Source organism: Canis lupus, chromosome 26 (genome assembly GCF_011100685.1).
Source record: "Canis lupus familiaris isolate Mischka breed German Shepherd chromosome 26, alternate assembly UU_Cfam_GSD_1.0, whole genome shotgun sequence".
In the NCBI taxonomy this organism is placed as follows: Eukaryota; Metazoa; Chordata; class Mammalia; order Carnivora; family Canidae; genus Canis; species Canis lupus.
Genome location: NC_049247.1, coordinates 10793667 through 10812578, shown reverse-complemented (window position 1 = coordinate 10812578; position 18912 = coordinate 10793667). Strand labels below are relative to the sequence as shown.

At 55.4% G+C, this 18912-nt stretch overlaps 1 protein-coding gene and 1 long non-coding RNA gene across 2 annotated transcripts in view; one reads left to right on the top strand and one right to left on the bottom strand.

Annotated features, from left to right (window-relative positions):
- The window catches only part of DTX1 (deltex E3 ubiquitin ligase 1), a 35723-nt gene extending 17826 nt beyond the window's left edge, over positions 1–17897 (bottom strand). Inside the window, exons 1-2 of the mRNA XM_038575161.1 lie at positions 17730–17897; positions 16212–17197 (exon numbers count right to left, since the gene is read on the bottom strand). Coding sequence (XP_038431089.1) covers positions 16212–16470 — 259 coding nt within the window. The 5' untranslated portion in view covers positions 16471–17197; positions 17730–17897. The remainder of the gene's footprint in view (positions 1–16211; positions 17198–17729) is intronic.
- Positions 3634–12911, top strand: LOC111092704. The gene is made up of 6 exons (XR_005379177.1): positions 3634–4028; positions 4730–4924; positions 8052–8138; positions 8325–8430; positions 8861–8935; positions 10089–12911. It is a non-coding gene; the product is annotated as an uncharacterized LOC111092704 (long non-coding RNA).
- Positions 17898–18912: the final 1015 nt, after the last annotated feature.

The following is an 18912-nucleotide window of genomic DNA, read 5'->3' as shown; positions in this document are numbered from 1 at the left end:
CCTCTCGCTAGAATGTCACCAAGGCAGGGACTTCACGTTCCTCACTGCTGCTGTATCCCCGGCACCTGCACACAGTAGGTGCTCAGTGGAGAGTTGCTGAATGTCTGGATGCATTCAGTAGTTCAGACTCGGATCGTCTTTGAGTTTGGTCACTCTTGTGTTCCTTCCATCCCTCCATCTGTCCATCCCCCTTCGCCCACCAATTCCTTTGTTTTTTATTCATCTGTTTGTTCACGTGTGCCTTCCTTGAACAGATATTTGCTGACCGCTCTTTGGGGGGGGCTCCACGCCAAGTGTACATTCAGAATGCACACAATCACCTGATAAACCCCAGTCAGGTGAGCATTCTCACCCCCATTTAAAAAAAAAAAAGTTTTGCTCCCAACCACAACTTCATGTTTCCCAAAGCTCTAGGTGCTGAGAGTGAGGCTCCCTGGAACCCTGCATGAAAACAGAGATAAGGCAAGGCCCTGGCTGCAGGACTTCTCAGACGCTTTAGCCCGCTCTGTGCCTTGGGACCACTGTGGAGGGATTGCTTTGCTGGGTTCATTTGGCACACCTGACTGCTCCTCAACTGTGGGTAAGTCCCTTCAGTCTCCCTTAGTCTCGGAGCCTCATCTCAAAAATGAAGGTGATGCCAGCCCATGACGCTCCCCTCTCCCTGGCACAGAGCTGCGGGGAGGATTGGGTGGGAATGGCCAGAGAGCCCAAGGGCTGGGCTGGGCACCAGGGGAGGGAGGCAGGCAGACTTCAAGTCCCACTGCCCAACTTGCCAGCTCTGTGCCTGTGGTGTGGTGACTCAACATCCCTGAGCTTCAGCTTTCTCATCTCTAAAATGGGCACAAGCCACCAACCCCACAACCCCCTTGTGGGGCTGTGAAAAGGATCACTGATGATTCCAAATTCCATCATTTCCAGACCCACCCTCTCCCTCTGAGAGCCAAACTTGCCAGCTGCCTCCTCGGCACGTTGCTGAGGAGGCCCATCAGGCATCTCAAACTACCCCCTGCGAAAAGATCTGCTCTGATCTTTCCCCACCCTAAACCTGTTCCTCCTGAGGTGCTCCTCATTGCGATTGCTGGCAGCTCTATCCTTCCAGCTGCTTGGGCCCCAGTACCACCCCTGCCCCCAAACTTGGATTCATCCCTGACTTATCTCATACCTTATATCCAGTCTATTAGTAGAGACAGTCACCTCTACCTTCAAATACACTCTAGACCTGACCACTTCTCACTGCATTGATTCCACCTGGTCTAACCACTGTCTCTCTCCTGCCTGGACTGTTGCAGTAGACTGATGACTATTCTCTGCTTCTGCCTGTACCATCTGTAGTCTGTTTCCCACATGGCAGCCAGAGGGACCTTTTTTTAAGGCAAATCAGATTACATCTTTCTTCTGCTCAAAACTCTCCCATGGCTCCCCTCTCACTTGCAGTAAAAGTCAAAGTCCTCACTATGACCTACGAGGCCCCCATTGTCTACAAAGCTCCTACCAAGTCCCATGAGTCTACAGAATCCCGTCTTCCTCTCTGCCTTATTACCTACCGCCTCTCTCTGGCTCACTCCACTCCAGCTACCATGGTCTCCTTGTGGTTCCTCCAACACTCCAAGCACTGTCCAGCCTTGGGGTTTTGCAACTGCTATTCCCTCCACCTGGAATATGACTTAGTGGACCCTAGATGTTCTCATGGTTTCCTGCCTCCATTCTTTCGGGGCTCTGCTCAAGTGTCACCTCTTCAGAAAGACTTTCCCAGACCACCTTTCTAACACAGCTGTCCCGGTTGTCCTCCTCTTACCTGGCTTTCTTTTTCTTCCTGGCACTCAGCACTACCTGATACGATATATTAATCTGCATACTTCCTTTATTCGCTGTCTCTTCCCATTAGGCTGTCAGCCCAAGAGGTCAGGGATCTTGACTGCTTTGCTCACTGCTGTATCCCCAGGGCCAAGCACAGAGCCTGGCAGGCAGGAGACCCTCACAACGTGGAGGGCATTACTGCTATTAACTGGCACAACCCCAAGGTGCCTGGCTGAGGGATCTGCAGCCAGATGGGTGGGGACCCACCATGAACCTTCCTGAAGACCCCTGCCTCCCCCCCGCCTCGCTCAGGCTTCTCTCCCGAGCATAGACTCTCCTTGACCTTCACTTGGATCCCTACCCAGGGCTGAAACAGCTTGTGCTCTGCTCTCCTGGATTCTGTCAGAATCCCAAGGGCTATGGACTACCCCTGCCTCCTGTCAACTGCCCAGACTCCAAGAGCTGGGAAAATCAAGGCGGAGAGCTGTAGTCATGGATGCGAGAGAGACATGTGAGGGTGGAGTCCCTGGACTCCTATATTGTTCAAGCCAATCATATGAACACCCCTCCGCCCCCGCTCTGCTGCCCTGTCTCCCGGGCTGCCTCATTCTGATGCCTGATTTATCATTTTAATTGAGTGTGTGCATATTGATTTTTTTCCTTGACAATGCTGTTCCTCCAGGGCAGGCCTGAGAGGGGATTAGAGGCAACATTTCTGAATTCTGTTCCTTCTCTGCTCCTGAGTGCTGGTCTTCTCTCCCCAGAGCCTGTGTGCCCATCTGCAAAATGAGGGCTCGTGATAGATGGTCTTCAGGTCTGACATGTGTCAAGTACCACCATTAGCCTCCTAGTGAGGGTTAAGGCACCTTGTTACCTGAAAGGCGTAACCCCTGGATGGTAAGGGAAAGGATGGGAACTTGCTTTACTTAACCACCTCTGTGTGTCAAGTTTTGAGCTGGGCAGGGCAGGGTCAGAGGTGGGAGGTGCACAGTGAAGTGGTTTAGAGAAACAACTCAGAAGTCTCACAGGCCATGTGCAAATCCTGGCTGCACACAAAGCCTCAGTGTCTTCATCTGTAAAATGGGGGTATGAATAAAAACCCCAAAGAAGTACTATAGGACAAAACAAGACGATGCTTGTCATAGGTGCCCAGCAGAGTGCTTGGTCCCCGTAAGTGCTCAATGAATGCTAACTAGGACAGTTGATATTATTACACACATTACCCACATGCCCCCTCTCCCCATCCTTATGCACTTGGTGAACTCCTATTCATCCAACAAAACCCTCCACGTGTCCATCTCTTCCTGGACTTGCTTTTCTGTTTCTGCTGCTATGGCCGGCATGTGCAGCTTTACACTGTACAACTGTCCTTGCATTGTCATGATTCATTTTTGTTCTTAATCTCCCTCACTGGTTGATGACTTTCAGGAGGACAAGAACCAGGTCGGACCCATGCCTGCGTTCCCAGCACCAGGCACAGAGCCTGGCGCAAAGGAGGTGTCTGCAACGGAAACAGGCAAGCTACTTGGCACAGGTTGGGGCTCGGAGGGAGTGGAAAGGAGGAGGAGAGGCTGATGTCAATGGAGAGGGAGCAGAGACTGCAGCGGGAGCCAAAGCGCACACAGGTCCCCGGGGAAGGGGGGACAGGGCTCCAGAGGCCAGTGTTGGCCAGCTCCGTGACAAAGGACTCCGAACCCCTCCCAGCAGGTCAGGCCCAGCCAGCCCAGGCGTCCCTCTCTCCAGGGCTCTATTTACCACGTATCGATTTTCCTGCCTGTTTACTGGTAGTTATTAAAGGCTGCGTCCCTGGAGTCCTTTTGAAACGAGATTGGAACCTGGAGAGCTGGAGTAATTAGGGCAGCTGCTGTGCTCCCTGCTGGGCCCTGCACCCTGCAATGCCTGCTGCTGCCCGCCTGCCCCTCCATCCACCTTGGGGCTCCGGCTGGCCGGGGACCAGGCCGAGGGGGGTCGGCTGGTTCCCCCGGGGACATGCCTGGGCTGTGATCTTTAGATTTCTAGGGGAGCAGGAGCACTTCTCCTCCCCAGTGGCTTTGGCCTAGATTTTTGGCAACAACAATGGGTCTAAGATGGGGCTGGAGGTTCTTCAGCCTGGGAAACTGGGGGCCTGGAGACACAGCTGGTCTTTTTCATCCACCCACTCTGCTGAGTGTCCCTGAGCAGGACCACTTCCCTCTCGGGCATCCAGGGTACCCAGCGCACGGACCACAGTGGTACGTACTCCCCCTGTGGCAGTTAGGAACCTGTGACAAGCACAGACCGCTTCTGGGCCTGTTTTTGTGTGTCTACTTTTGTTGTCTGTCCCCTAAACTCCCCTTTGTTTCTTAAGAATGTTTGGTTGAAAAATTTCAATCTTGTTCCAGCTGAACCGAGGCAAAAGGAGCTTTGGCCAAATGTCAGCTGGAAGATTTCAGGAGCTGGGCCCGCTGAGACCGGGCGTGGGGGTGGCCGCAGCCTCAGCCACTACAGCCAGTTGAGTGGTTCCCGCCTGGGGCAGAGACAAGGAGAGAGATGGAAACATGGTGGGGAGTGAGAGATAGGTAGAGAGGGGTGCAGAGAGACACACAGGCACAGAGAGACTGCCAAAGGGAAGCCAAGATCAAAATGGGAGATGTTGTGGCAGGTACCAGGAGAGCTGGGGGCAGCACGGGGAGCACGTGGGAGAGACACAACGAAACAAAGCCCAGACCTAGAGACTGACATAGTCACGGAGAGTCAGAGAGAACAAGAGGTGAAGCCAAGAGACAAGGTAGAGCCGGGAGGAGAGACGAGGGGGCAGACAGTAGCTACAGCGAGCATTTACTGAGCACCCACTGTGTGCCAGATGCTGTGCTTGGCACTTTTCTTTACTAACTCATTTCTCCTTGCACACGGTTCCTTCCAGGGAGGGACCAGAATTATTCCTGTCTTACAGATGAGGCAACTGAGGCCCAGTGAAGTGAAACCTTGGGACAGCTGGGACTGATGCTCCATTCGTGGAGTAAAGGAAAGGCCATGTGGTACCAGTTCTCAGGGTTTCAACCCAGCTAAGCGGCAGCCTCGCCTAGGATACCTCCAGCGACGAGGAAGTCACTACCTAAGCTTTGCTCTCTGTGTTTAGCTGTAAGAGGTTTGTGCCCTGAGAATGTGGTGCTGATCTGACCCCCTTCCTGGAGGTGGGCTGTGTGGTGTCTAAGCACCCAGGTTTTGGCATTAAGAAGAAGTTGACTATAGAGAAGAGAGGGCCCCATGCCCTCCTGCCTGCCCCTCAGCCTCCAAAAGGCTCCTCCCCCTGGACTGAGCCAGCCCCAATGGCCAGCAAGGAAGCACTCCCTCTGGGGGTGGCTTCCTGCCGGGAAGTGATCTCAGTTTGGGGGGCACCCAGACCCCAATGGGAAGGAGGGCCCCGTGGGAGGTGGTCATGGGACTTCCTGTCAGGTGGAGGGAGTCCTGCTGCAGGCTGAGGCCTGTGGCCGGACACTGGGCAGTGGATTGAGCATGAGCCGAGCACCCACTAGATGCCGGGCCTCAGTGAGGGACTTTAGGGTAGCTGACTCCTCCACCAACCCAGAAGTAATCATAACACCAACAGCTCCCAGAGAACACACTTCTTGGCTTAGGTTCATGTAAACTCCTGTAATCCTCATGACAGCCTAATGAGATAGGGAAATTATTACCCTATTTTAGGGGCAAGGAAACGGAGACAGACAGTGGTTTAGGAACATGTCCAAGGTTACATGTGAGCAAGTGGTCTAGCCAGACCCCATGCCTGGTTGCCTGGCTCCCATCGCTGTCCCCTTCACCGCTCTGCTCTACTCCCACTAGACCATTTTCCGGAGGAGGACACCGAGGCATGGAGGTCGGGCAAGGCACACGGCTGAGGCTCCAGCCTATTTGACCTTCCAGAATAGAAGTTCTCTCCCTTAATCCCCAGTGCCTGTCTGCATGGCTGGCCAACGCCCTCTGACAGCAGCAGCAACAGCTACAACCATCTCGATTTATCGACTGCTCCTGTGCTCGACCCCCAGCACAGGAGCACCCCCAGCACAGGGTCAGGGGTTTATGTGCGCCACCCAGTCTCCATATCGCCTTACAGGTACTAGCCCCATTTGGAAGATGGGGCAAGTCAGGCTCCTTGAGGAGATGAGGAAGTGTGGCTATAAGGCAGGGGCCTGGCTGGGATTTGACTGGCAGGCTGTGGCCCCCAGGGCACGTCTCCCCCACCCCCCTGCCCTGTGATCAATAATCCCGCAGCATTCTGTTTGCCTTCAAACTCTCCCAGGGGACTCGTCAGGCAGAGCCGTGGCCCATTAGTGGTTTCTGCACATTTGAAGCTGGCCCAGGCTCCCCAGGGTCGGCTGGCAGCCAGGCCAGGGCAGTGGGGAGGGTGGGGAGGGGAGGGCCGGGCCGGGCTGGGCTGAGGGGCTGCGTGGTGCTGGATAGGCTACTGCCTTTAAATGGGTTTTGAAAGGCCCTCGCCCCAGAGGCTCCTGGCAGCTGGCAGCTGGCTGTGCCCACTTTATGGGCTGCGTGTGGGGCTTCTCGGTCACCTGGTTTCTGGCACACTTGGGTTCTGCCCCCCTGGCACAGCAGTGACAGCTACAAGTGGGAAATGAGGGGGTAGGGAATAGAAAAAACAGACAGTCTCCGTCTCCTGTGTGGCCCTGGGCAGCTGACCTGGCTGCTCTGAGCCTCTCTTTCCTCATCTCTGAAATACCCTTAATGATAGTAGTAAATGCCCACAGAGGACCTACTACGCACCAGAGTCTGTTCTAAGTGCTTCTCATATGCCAACTCTCAGTCCCCACAATGCTCTACAGAATGGTACGTTAGCATCATTGCATGGTCCAAATGCTGTAGCACAAAGAGGTGACATGACTTGCCCCAAATCACACAGCTACTAAGCTATTAAGCCAAGATATCACCCAGACAGATCTGAACTTCTACCCACTTCCACCGCCACCAGCCCGGTCCAAGCCACCATTATTGCTGGCTTGACTACTGTAGTAGCCTCTGCCCTGTGTCCCAGCTTCCACCCTCTGCACCCTGCAGGGCATCCTCAGGTGGCAGCCAGAGCCAAACTCAAGTCTGACCACATCACTCCTGTGCCCAATACCCATCAGTAGCTCCCTAGTGCCCTTAGGAATCACAAGCTGTCTGTACAGCCTCACACTCTAACCACACCAAGCTTCTAGTTATTTTCTGAACACACTGCATGCCTATGCCTCTGTGTATTTGCACATGCCGCTCCCTGTGGCATTCCATCCACCTGCCCCATTCTCCTCCCTGCTGAGTTCCCAAGCAATCTCCCAGGTTCAGCTCAAGCACTGAGCTGAATTTTCTTTGTCATCCTTAGGGAGAATCACACCCTTCTTGGGGCTCCTATAGCACCTTGCACTTGCAGTATCCCCGTTAAAGCACACAGCTCACTAAAATATTGAGGCTGTGTTCCCTCCAGCCTGGGAGCCTCTCAAAAGTTGGTCTGGCTTTCAGCCACCTTAGCATCCCCTGACAGCCTGGATCACAGGGATTGGCACTTGGAGAATGCTGGCTGAATGAAGGAAAGAAGGACCAAATATATGAGTGAACCTAAGTGAGTGCTACAAATGACTAGCTTGGAGATGGCAAGTTAGTGGTGGAAGGGAGTTTGTTCTCATCTGCATGCTATATTACATTTTTAAAAATGACCAGTATTCAAAAACTGGGATAGACTCACTCAAGTCTGGATTTCAAAAATCCCAAAATATCCAAAGATGTGGCTGCAGGCACTGGCCTCCTTGGCAACCGTTAGCAGAAACTGAGTCACGGCCACCACATGCACGATTTCAAGTATTTATTGAGCACCTACTGTGTACCAAGCACTAGAGAGCAGCAAGATGAAAACCTTTGCCTTCCCAGCCCCTGCACACACATCTGTTAGCTGCTGAGGCTCTGTAGGCATCTGAATTTTCAGCCTCTGTCAAAATGGGGAAACTGGGCCCCAGAAAGAAAAAGGACGTGGCCCAAATCACATAGAAATTAGATGCAGGGCAGCCCAGGTGGCTAGGCGGTTTAGTGCCGCCTTCAGCCCAGGGCCTGATCCTAGAGACCAGGGATCGAGTCCCACGTCAGGCTCCCTGCATGGAGCCTGCTTCTCCCTCTGCCTGTGTCTGTGTGCACCCACCCCCGTGTGTCTCTCATGAATAAATAAATAAAAATTAAAAAAAAAAGAAATTAGATGCAGATCTTGAACTCAACCCCTTCTGTTACTTCCACAGGACCAGGTGACTAGACATTGGCATGAATGAACCTTCATTCTCCAGGAGAGAGGAGCCAAGGAGAGCCCCATAATGGTGTGATTTCAGGTAAATTGTATGCTTCCTCTGGTGTGTTCTGCTTGCAGTTGGAAGAAGAGGGGACAGAGGCTCAGCAGTGGTGGGGCACAGCCTGTCACCGGGAGGAGAGGTGGCTATGCTGCAGCTGCTGCCAGGACTGTCCTGGCCGCCAGCACTGCCTCCTTTGATTGTCTTGTCCTTTGTTCTGCATTTCAGGGCATTCAGCTCCAGGGCCAGGTGCCAGACTCCCTCCCATACCCCATCATCGGCCTGCTACTACTGCCAGGGCAGGTGGAGGTAGCAGCCTGGAGCAGCTCCAGAGGTACAAGGGGAGGAGCCCAGAGAGGGAGAGGAGCTTAGCCAGGGTAGCAGATCTGGGTGACAGCCACACAGGATCCAGAGGAAACTGAGTCCTCAACCTGGTAGCTCGTGGGGCCCCAAGGTCATGAATAGCCCCACACCCTGGGACCTCCTTGGTGCCTGGCCTCCTGGATCACACCAGATAAAAGGGCCCTGAGGGCAGGGGTTTGTCTGTCCTGTTCACTGCTGCAGCCTCAGAGCCTAGGACAGTGCCTGACACATAGCAGGTGCTCATGACATTCCTGCTGCATGAATGAAGGAATTAATACTAACTACAATCCCTCGAGATAGGTGCTGCTGTTGGGTCCACATTAGAGAGGAGGAAGGGAGGCTGGGGAGGGAGTGCTGTTTATTCAAAGCCACAGGCCTGCCCCTCCTCTCCTGACCTATAGGGAACCTGGAGCCTGGGCCTCACCAGCAACACTCCCTGAAGCAGCCAGTTCCAGGTTTTGGACCCCATGTCCTCAGTGGGTATTGGCCAGGGGCAGCCGGGGACCGGAGAGGGTATCAGTGTCAATCAGAGGCTGTGTGGGCTATGTAGTGGGGGGATGACTGTCTTGGGGCCTGGAGGCTGTCCTGGGAGAGGCTACCCTGGGGTGTGATGCAGGAGTTAGTGGGAGGAGGGAGGCCCCGGGAGACGTGGATGTTAGGGGAGGGGAGCTGGGGAAGCCCCAGGGCACCCTCCACACCCTGAGAACTCCACTACACTGGGGACGGGAACTAGGGACCCCACCACCCAGGGCCTGAGTGGGCACCACAGCTATGACCAGTCCCACCCCATCGCCTAACCCCTCCTCATTAGCCTCCAGTCATGTGTTCTATCACCTCCCCATCAGAACTCCTGTACCTTCTCCTTCACTCCTCATTATCTTCTTTCCACCCTCCACCCCTGACCCCCCATGGAACCCCTACTGTCCTCTGTCCCCACCACGACAGCCACTATGATTCTCCCCGACACTACCACACCACCGCCTGTATCACGCCCGGACTCCACCTTACTGTAATAGCAGATCAGTCCCCTGCCCCCACCACGGCACTCACCACCTCCCTCACCTCTGGGTCAGACTCCACAGCAACCTTAGAAGGAGGAGGCTGGGAGGTTGGGTGAAAGCAGGGAAGGATAGAGAGGGGAGAAGGAGGGGCAGGGGACAGGAGAGGAGGGGGAAAGGGCTGGCTGTGAGGAGGATCTGACCCAGGATCCCCCCCACCACACCCCAAGCCCCTGCAGGTATGGGCGGGGCACTGGCAGCGCTGTCCAAGGTGCTGGGGCTGCCAGGCCTGGCACTAGGTGGGTGCTGCAGACCTGGATCTGAACGTCCCACCTACCTCTTCCTAGCTCAGGTGGGTGCTCCCCACCCTCTGAGCCTCAGCTTTGCTGTGTGAAAAATGAGGTGATGCCTACTGGCTGGGCAGAGGGAGCCCGAAGGACGGTAAGGATGTGCCTGTGTCAGCCCCCACCCAGCCTGTTTCAGCTCTGGCCTCCAAGGGCCTGTGATTAACGAGGCTGGTCCTGCAGCATGGCTCTGGGTCCCCTGGGACCGTCCGCTAAAGGGCAGCAGCTGGCAGCCCTGTGATGGGACCCAAGACGCCTCCCTGACCCCCTCCTCTCTTCTGTCACAGCCTACCTCTTCTACCTGGGCCTGAGGTCTCATCCAGGACATGCTGATGCTGCTCCCTCCACCTGGAAGTGTTCCTCAAACAGAACTTGTCTCAAGGGAGTCCTCTCTCTCCGAGCCCCCAGGCTCACAGTGCCCACTTCACCTTCACCTGGCTGAAGGCAACTTGCACCTCTCCTATGGAGCATTTCGATGTTTTTCCTAGTTGAGCACGAGTGATAACTATGTGCAAAGTAATAGCCTTCGTGCTTTTCCCTATATTATTTCATTTAATCCTCATGATACCCCTCTGGTAGGGACTATTGGACTATTGTCATTCCCACAGAGGAGAGGACGGAGGCTTCCGGAGGTTAGGGAGTTTGGCCATGGTCACACACAGCCAGCAAAAGGCCAAGCTGGAATTTGGCTCTCTGTCTGAGTCAGAGCGTTCAACTGCTATTCCCATACTACGTATCTGCCTTTGACTTTACCAGACTCTGAGATCAACCTGGCGAGGGTCGTGTTCCTCTCTCTGAGTCCCCAAGACCCGGCCCGGTGCCTGTCACTGAGTAGGAACCCCTGAACTGTCAAATAAAAGTGAAAATGAGTTTACGTTATCAGAAGAGGCTCTTGGAGCCAGAAAAGCAGCCAGAGGCCAAAAGTGGTGGAAATGTAGGCAGTGTAACAGGTGGTAGTGGGAGACAGCCATGAATGGATCAGTTGGACCTGTTGCCACCATGGGACAGACCCCTCCCTGCCCAAATACACATCATCCTTCTTGCCTCTGCTGGTAAGCCCAGCTGCAGGAGCCTTCCAGATTGGCTGGGAGAAGGTCCCAAGGGGTCCTGTAACTAGGGAGCTGGTCCCAGAGGCCTCTGGGGTTGCAGAGGCCGTTCCTGCCTTGGTAAAGACCCTGACAACAAGCCCCAACAGAGCACCCTTCTCTGGGAGAAGAGGGAGGAGACTCTCAGCCTAGTACCAAATGTCACCTTGTTCTCCATCCCTGAGACTTGTCTGAGAGGCCTGGATTCCAGCTGGGGACTGAATGGCTGTGTGACCTTTGGGCAAGTCACTATCCCTGGGCCTCAGTCTCTCTATCTGTAACAATGTCCTGCCTAGGGGTCTAAATTCTCACCAGAATTTAGATGCCTGGTGATGGCTGTGCCAGACAGGAAATTCCTATAAGGGCAGTGACCAGGGCCATGTGGAGCCCAAGCTACCTGGAGAATGAATGATGTAGGCTTGGGAGACACTAAAATTAGCCACCCCCTGTCACTCCAGCCCTGAGGTTTGGGAGTGCTGGTGCAGCCTGCTTCGAGCCTGGGGGACAGCAGTTGTGGATGGTCCCTGGCCTGGCCTCTCCTGGCCTCAGCTGTCCCATCTACAGAATGGGCTGCCCTAAGTCACTCTAGCAGCAGAGGGAGAAGTGAATGGGAGACACCAAGTCAGAAAGGTGGCCTGTCCCTCTATCCCCCGCCATGTGAGTCCAGGAGGAAAATCCAGGCTCGTGAGGCCCCAACAGCAGGATGGGAGGCAGTTATCTTCAGGGAAGTTATGGCCTTGCAAGGGAGGCAGAAAGTGGTTCCCAAATGATCTCCCCACTGCTAGTGGGAGCCACCTCCTCTCCCTGAAGGCCACCGTGGCTCCCAGGTCCAGCTCTGCCCCCAGTTGCTGCACCCACCCAGGCAAACCCATTGACCTTGGTTTCCCACTCGTGAAATCTTGACTTGCGTGTGGTAGGGGGAGCTCAAGCCCAAGGAAGATGAGGAAAGCTTTGGGGAAGCAGCAAGAAGCAGCTCATGATATTGCCGAGCACGCACCAGTGAAGGGGCACCTGACGTATCCCTCGCCTACCTCTGACTCTGGCTTCCAGCCCTATGCCTGGGACACCCCTGCGAGGGATCTCACATCACGTGGTTCCAGGGTCACGGCATTCCCCCTACACGTGGGCTCTGGGCCTGCAGAGCTTCAAAGGGAACCCCACCTTCCATGGGGAGAGATGAAAACAGTCCAGCAGGGAAGAGGTGAGCGGACACCAGCTGAACAAACAGAAGCCCCCATGGGACCGGGCCTGACCCCTCTCCTGTGGTCCGAGCCTGACACCTGGGCTTCCTTCCGCTGGATGTGTGACAGGCACAGAGATAGGGTATGCGTGTGTCCGTGGCATACAAGCGGGTTGGTGCCGGGCGCATGTATGCACACGCATACGCGCTCTGGTGCACACCATGAAGTGTGTGGCTCAGTATATGCTGTGCCGGGCAGGCTGTGGCTGTCTCACCTCCGGGGCAGGTTAAGAACACAAGGGAGCAGGGGTTGGTGAATCCTAGCCCACGAGCCACATCTGCCCACTGCCTGCTTTTGCACAGCTCCTGAGCTAAGTAGTGGCTTTTACATTTTTAAATAGTTGGAAAAAAAAAAGAATATTTCATGACTTGTGAAAATTCTATCCATTCAAATTTTAGTGTCCACAACTAGCTTTATTAGAACATGGCCACATGTGCTCATTTGCTCACCATCTGTGGCTACTTTTATACTGCAATTGCAGAAGTGAGCACTTACAACAGAGACAGTATGGCCCATAAGGGGCTAAGATATTTACTATCTGACCTTATCAGAAAGGCTGTCAGCTCCAGTGTTAGGGCACTAGCAAAGCTGGGGCAGCTACTACTTCCCCCCAGAACAAGTTAAAGTCCAGCTTCAGTGAGCTTATCAAGATTTTTACAATTAGGGGCGCCTGGGTGGCCCAGTGGTTGAGCGTCTGCTTTTGGCTCAGGGCGTGATCCCGAGTTCTGGGATCGAGTCCCACATCGGGCTCCCTGCATGGAGCCTGCTTCTCCCTCTGCCTGTGTCTCTGCCTCTTTCCCTGTGTCTCTCATAAATAAATAAATAAAATCTTTTTAAAAAATTTTACTATTAGGGACACCTGAGTGGCTCAGTGGTTGAGCGTCTGCCTTCAGCTCAGGTCATGATCCTGGGATCGAGTCCCACATCAGGCTCCCTGCATGGAGCCTGCTTCTTCTTCTGCCTCTGTCTCTGCCTCTCTGTTTGTGTCTCTTATGAATAAATAAATAAATAAATAAATAAATAAATAAACAAACACAATCTTTAAGGAAAAAAAAGATGAAGAAGAATTTTACAATTAGAAAATCAATATAGGAGCTGTGTTCATTTCAGTACATATATGTGAGCTTTGGGTTTTCTAACTGTATATTGTATCGTGTGTGTGTGTGTGCGTGTGTGTGTGACAGAGTGAGAGAGAGAGAGAATCATAATCTTTTCAAGATTTAGCATTTCCTACCCATCTCCTGTGCATCCATAGTGTTTAATACATGCGAGGCACATGGTGGGTGATTAGTCAATGTTTGCGGGATAAAACAACAGGCTTGGTTCTCCCCATCAACCCAACCACCTACTAGCAAGGCAAAACTCTTGCTCATTTCATAAATGTGTAAACTGAGGCACAGAGAGCTAAGGATACCAGCTTGAGGCTCTCCCCTGGACCATAAACAGTGAGAACAAGACGTCACTGTCTTACTTCTGGGAGAGGCAGGGAGCACACCATAACATGTCTGGTGGGGAGGCGTTTAGCCCCTCCCTCCAACACTGTTCCACAACCAAGGTGACCCACCCTCCACCCCATAGGTTTCCAGGCCTTCCTCCCTCGCTGGGGGGTCTTGGCAGACTCCCAGCAGCCTGTTGAGTGATAAGTGTTTTTTTCCCTTTTCCGGCTAACAGGGGGCAGGTGTGGGTGAACAGCTCTGGGGAGGAGGTGCAGAGAACTGGGGGATTCGGCAAGGCTGAATCCTGAGAGGGGTGCCATGGAGAGTAAGGGGACTATTGGAGGGGGAAATGGAGACAGTTTGGGGAGCTAGGAGCCGAAGTGGGGGTGCTAGGAGAAAAGAGGGGACCGAAAGGGGATCAAAGACTGAGTGGCCAACTTGGCAGCCTTGGATGGGGCTACCCCTCCCTCTAAGGACCACACTCCAAGCCAGGCCCTGGAACACGTTCATACCCAGTGCTAGTTCTCAACCTGCGGAAAGCCAAACACCAAGCCAAAGAGAAACCCACCTCCTCCTGATGTCAGACCCCTGCCCTGCGCCAGAGAAGGTTTGGGGATAAACCAGATGAATAGGGCAAGGGATGCCTATCATTTCTCACTTTTCTATCAGGGACTCAGTGCCTCTCTGGAAGAATGGGCAGGAGGCTTCAATGGTGATTTTCTCTACAGTCGTGAGCAAATTCAAAGCCCTTCTTGTGACTGTTCAAGCTCTGCTCCAGTCTCATCTTGCACCACCTTCTCATTCACTGCACTCTAAACACAGTGGGCTTGAATGTACTCTGCTCCTTTCTGCCACAGAGCCTTTCACAGGCTGTTCCCTCTGCCTGGAGCACTACTCCCTTCACTCATTCTTCAGATCTCCATTCACGCATCACTTCCTCAGATTAACCTTCCGTCACCACCCCTTCACCAGGTTTATTGCATGTTCTCCTACCTGCAACTGATTATCTGTGCATTATGTGTCTGTTTGCTCCCTGGGACCTGCAGTGTAGGTCCTCTAGTGTAGGTCCTCCAGCAAACCTCTATTCAGGACCCTGCCTGTCTTGTTCCATGCATTTTTCTAGTGCTGAGCACAGGGTCTGACACACAGCGAGATCAATAAATGATTGTGTGGTAGTATGAATGGATGCCTGGCACCACCAGTGACTGCGACCAGTGCCTGGAATTATGGAAACAGATATACTAAAACCATGTATTATGAATTCATCTGTGTTTCCACACTTGGTGACCAATCGGTAGGCACCAAGCAATGTTCTAGAGCATAGCTGTCTCCTAGAACTTTCTGTGATAAGGGCAGTGTTCTGGATCTGTGCTGTCCAATATGGTAGCTGTGAGACACATGTGGCTATTGCCCCACTTGAAATGGGGCAATAATGGGACTGAGGGACTGAATGTTAAAATTTACTAAATTTTAACTGATGTGAATTTAAATAGCCACATGTAGTTGGTGGCTACCGTACGGAACAGCTCTAGAGAGCAGGGAAGTGACCTACTATCTCCAAGGCTGTTCCAGGCAGTTCAACCAGGGATTCACAGGAACTCCCCCAAACCTCCATCAGCTGATCCTTGGGTTCAAACGTGCCAAGGATTCTTTGGCAGCTTCCTTGAGGCAGGCACTCACCATCCCCCACTGCCCACCAAGCTTGTCAAAGACCACCGAGCAACAATGACTCAGAGAGATCTCCACAGCGATGGCATGCTTCCAGAACATGAATGCTGAGCGTGGATCTCACCATCTTTATCACTATCATCACCTATCACACAGCCACTACGAATGCCACCAACCTCATTCTCTCCATCATTACTGCCCCACCACAACAACCCCCCCCCATGAAAACCACCAGCACAACCATCAATGCCACCACCACCAATTCCACAATCAACACTACCATTGGCAACACCACCAACACTGACCCCACCATCACCCCCACCACACCATCCCAATACCACCAACATCTGGAGCCACTGCAGGAAACCAGTCAAGAGCACTGGCTCTCGAATTCAATCACCTGGTCTTAAATCCCGGCTCTGAGTTTAAATGATCTGTTTCTGCGAGACTCAGTTTCTTTATCTGTAAAATGGGACTAACAATAATGATAATAATAATTATTATTCAATAATAAGACTTGGTGTCTGTGATTGCTGGAACAGAGTCAAATGAGAAAGTGCATGGAAAGCCCCGTTCCTGAGTGCTAATGCTTTTCTAGGTCCTGTGCTCGCTCAGTGCGCACAATTTCATCTAATCCTCACACAGTTGTGAGAGACACTGACCCACCGATTTTACAGATAAGGAAGCTGAGGCTGAGAGAGGTGATGTGACTCACCTAAGGTCCTACAACTAATACAAAAGGCTGCACTGGAACCCAAGTCTTCAGCTGGACTAGGCTAGGCTGCCCTTTTTGGGAGCCGAGCAAGGTTGGACCAGCACACCAGCCTCCCTGCAGTTCCAGTCTCCCTCCTCGGGAATGCTGCAGGGATTTTAGCATCCCGCCATGAAGGGTGGTGGTGTGCTAGTCATGGTCTGTCTCAGTCTCAGCCTGGCCCGACAGGTGAGGTGAGGTGGGGTGGGGTGGGGACGAGTCTGCTCACCTGTATCCTGGCGAAACTGGTGCATGGACTGCAGGTCGATGATGTAGGGCACCAGCTGGGCATCCACCTGCCCCAGGACCACGGAACCGCGGGCGTCCTCTTTGAGCACATTCTCGATGTGGTGGCACACGGTGGCCGTGTAAGGCCGCCAGCGGCTGTGCTCATTTAGCCACTCCCACACTACCACCCGGGCCACATTCTGCGGTGGGAAGCCCAGCCCGCTCACCGGCATCATCACACCCTGGCCTGGCCTTGACATGGCCGCTGCTGCAGCCTCAGGGGCCAGGGCCCCACTCTTACTGGCCCAGCTCCTTCTGGGCCTGGGGACGGGCAGGGAACGTCCTCTCCCCTCGGGGGCAGCAAGAAGCCAACCGCTGCTTCCTTTCTAACTCGGGTCCTCTCCGAGGCCCAGAGGCCTCAGTCAAGGGAGTGTGGGGTGGTGCTCCGGGCTCCAAGGACCCCTCCCCCCAGCAATGTCTGGGCGAAGGTGCTGCTCTGGAAAGCAAGTGTCTTTTTTATGACTGGGGAAACGCTGCTCTAAATTCCTTGGCTGCCTCGGCTCGGGAGAGGGAGTACGGCAGCCGCCCCTACTCTAGGTCGTCTCTTTCCAGCTGGTCTCCAGTCACTTCTTCCCAGGCGGCCCCGCAGGGCCTGTCACCCAGGAGGCCCGGGCAGCCTGCTGGCTCTGCGGCGCCCCGCCGGCCCTCTGCGCTCCAGCTGCGTCCCAGCCCCTGCGCCCGGCTCCAACGGGGCTGCTCGCCGGCCTCGGGCCCGCCCCTCCGACGGCTCCTGCTCAAGGGGGCGTCCCGTCCCCCTCGTCCCCGCTCCGCGCGGCGTCCCGGTAGGCCTGGGTGGCTGAAGATCGCACCGGGGAGGGTGCGCCGCGTACCCCTGGCCCGCCCGCCGGGCTGCGGCTTCGGAGCTGGGCGGGGGGACGAGGGGGGCGGGGGCCCGTGGGCACGCCCCACCCCACTCGTGCTCGCGACCTGCCGGGAGACAAGAAGCGGAGAGGGCCCTTTAAGAGGAGAGCGCAGCACCCCCTCCCCCTTCCCGGGAGAGCGAGCGGCTGAGAACAATGGGGCACCGATGGGGGGGCCGGCGAGGGGGGCTTCAGGGGGTCGCCGCCCGCGTTCCCTGAGGGCAGGCCCGAAGGGCGGGCTGGGGCCGGGGGCGCGGTTTTCCGAGGCTCCTCGCCCGCGGCGCCCCCTCCTCAGCTCCCCGAGCGTTCCCGTCCCCGGGGCCCGCGCCCGGGCCGGGATGCAGGGTGCGCGGGGATGCGCGGGGATGCGCGGGGATGCGCGGGGATGCGCGGGGATGTGCGAGGATGCGCGGCGCTGCAGGCGCGGCCCAGGGCCCCTCGGGGGTCGCGTCACCGAGGAGGCGAAGCCGAGAGCCGGGTCGTCGCTGCCTCCCGCTCTGGGGGTACCAGCGCCCCCTCCCCAGCCCAGACCTCCCCGAGCGCGCGCCGGCCCCCTGCAGGAGTCGGGGGTGGGGTCCCTCAGCACCCCGCGCTCTCACCGCCTCTCCGCTGTGCTGCCTCCTTCTCCGCTGGCGCTCCAGCACCGCCGCCTCCTGGGCTCCCCCCGGAGTGGGAGGGAGCTGCGGTCCCGCCTCCGCGCCCTGTCCCTCCCAGGCCCCGCGGCCGCCGCACGCCGGGGCGCTGGGCTTTCCGCGCGCGGACAGACTGCCCCGCCGACCGACGGACGCACGCGCCGGCTCTGGACGCCGGGATCCCGCGGGTGGGAGGCGGCCGCGGCCGCGCTCGGGGAGGGGCGGCGGAGGGGGCGGAGAAGGAGGAAGGGGAGGAGACAGACCGGGCCGAAGCGCCGCTGGCGCTGACACGCGAGTCCGCGGGCGCCCCAAATCCTCGGCTAGGCCGGTCTGGGACCCCAGGCAGGAAGCCAGGCTTGGAGTGAGGTGTCTATGGGTCTCCTGCTTGAATCCTAGTCGTCTTCACATTCCAGTTGCCCATCCCAGGGCCTGGAACCCAATAGGTGCTCAATAAATGCTTGAATGAATGACTATGATCCAGAGACTGCCCAAAGGAAGATCTTCTGGGGGAGGGGAGTGAGGAGGGGCGAACAAGGCCCATTTCTATGCCAGATGGAATCATGAACCAGAAGTGTACACATGGGAAGACTGTGGCCCAGAGAGGGTAAGAAACGGCCAGGATCACACAGCAGGTTTGAGCAGTGCCCAGACATCAACCCAGAGCTGATTTTCCTCCCAGCACCCAATTAGCCACTTCAGAGCCTACTTCCTCAAAGCACCCACCTGCTCCAGGTGAGGGGGATTGCAACAGCATCTTCCACGGAGGGGAGTTTAGGGGACCTAGGCCAGGAGGAAGAGACCTTGGAGGAAGGTAAGGTGAGATCCTCCACCATCTCATTCACAGCTGCCTGCAAACAATAGGTGCTTAATAAATGCTGCCTGAGGGTTGGCTGAATGGAAAGGCAGGCAGGTGATGGGAGCAGCTCCAGTGTTAACAGGGACAGCCAGCTCGCCTTCCTCTGGTAGGCTGGATGCAGCTGGAGGGGGGTGGACCACCCGAGGCTTGCGGGTGTTTAGATTAGGGAAGATGAAGGATGTGTCCGGGAACTCCAGCCTGGGTGACAGATGGGGGTCAGCGGCCTGTTTGGGAGCCTGCCCAGAGCGGCCCACGCTCCTCTTCCTCCCCAAAGCAGTTGCTGATAAACTAGGT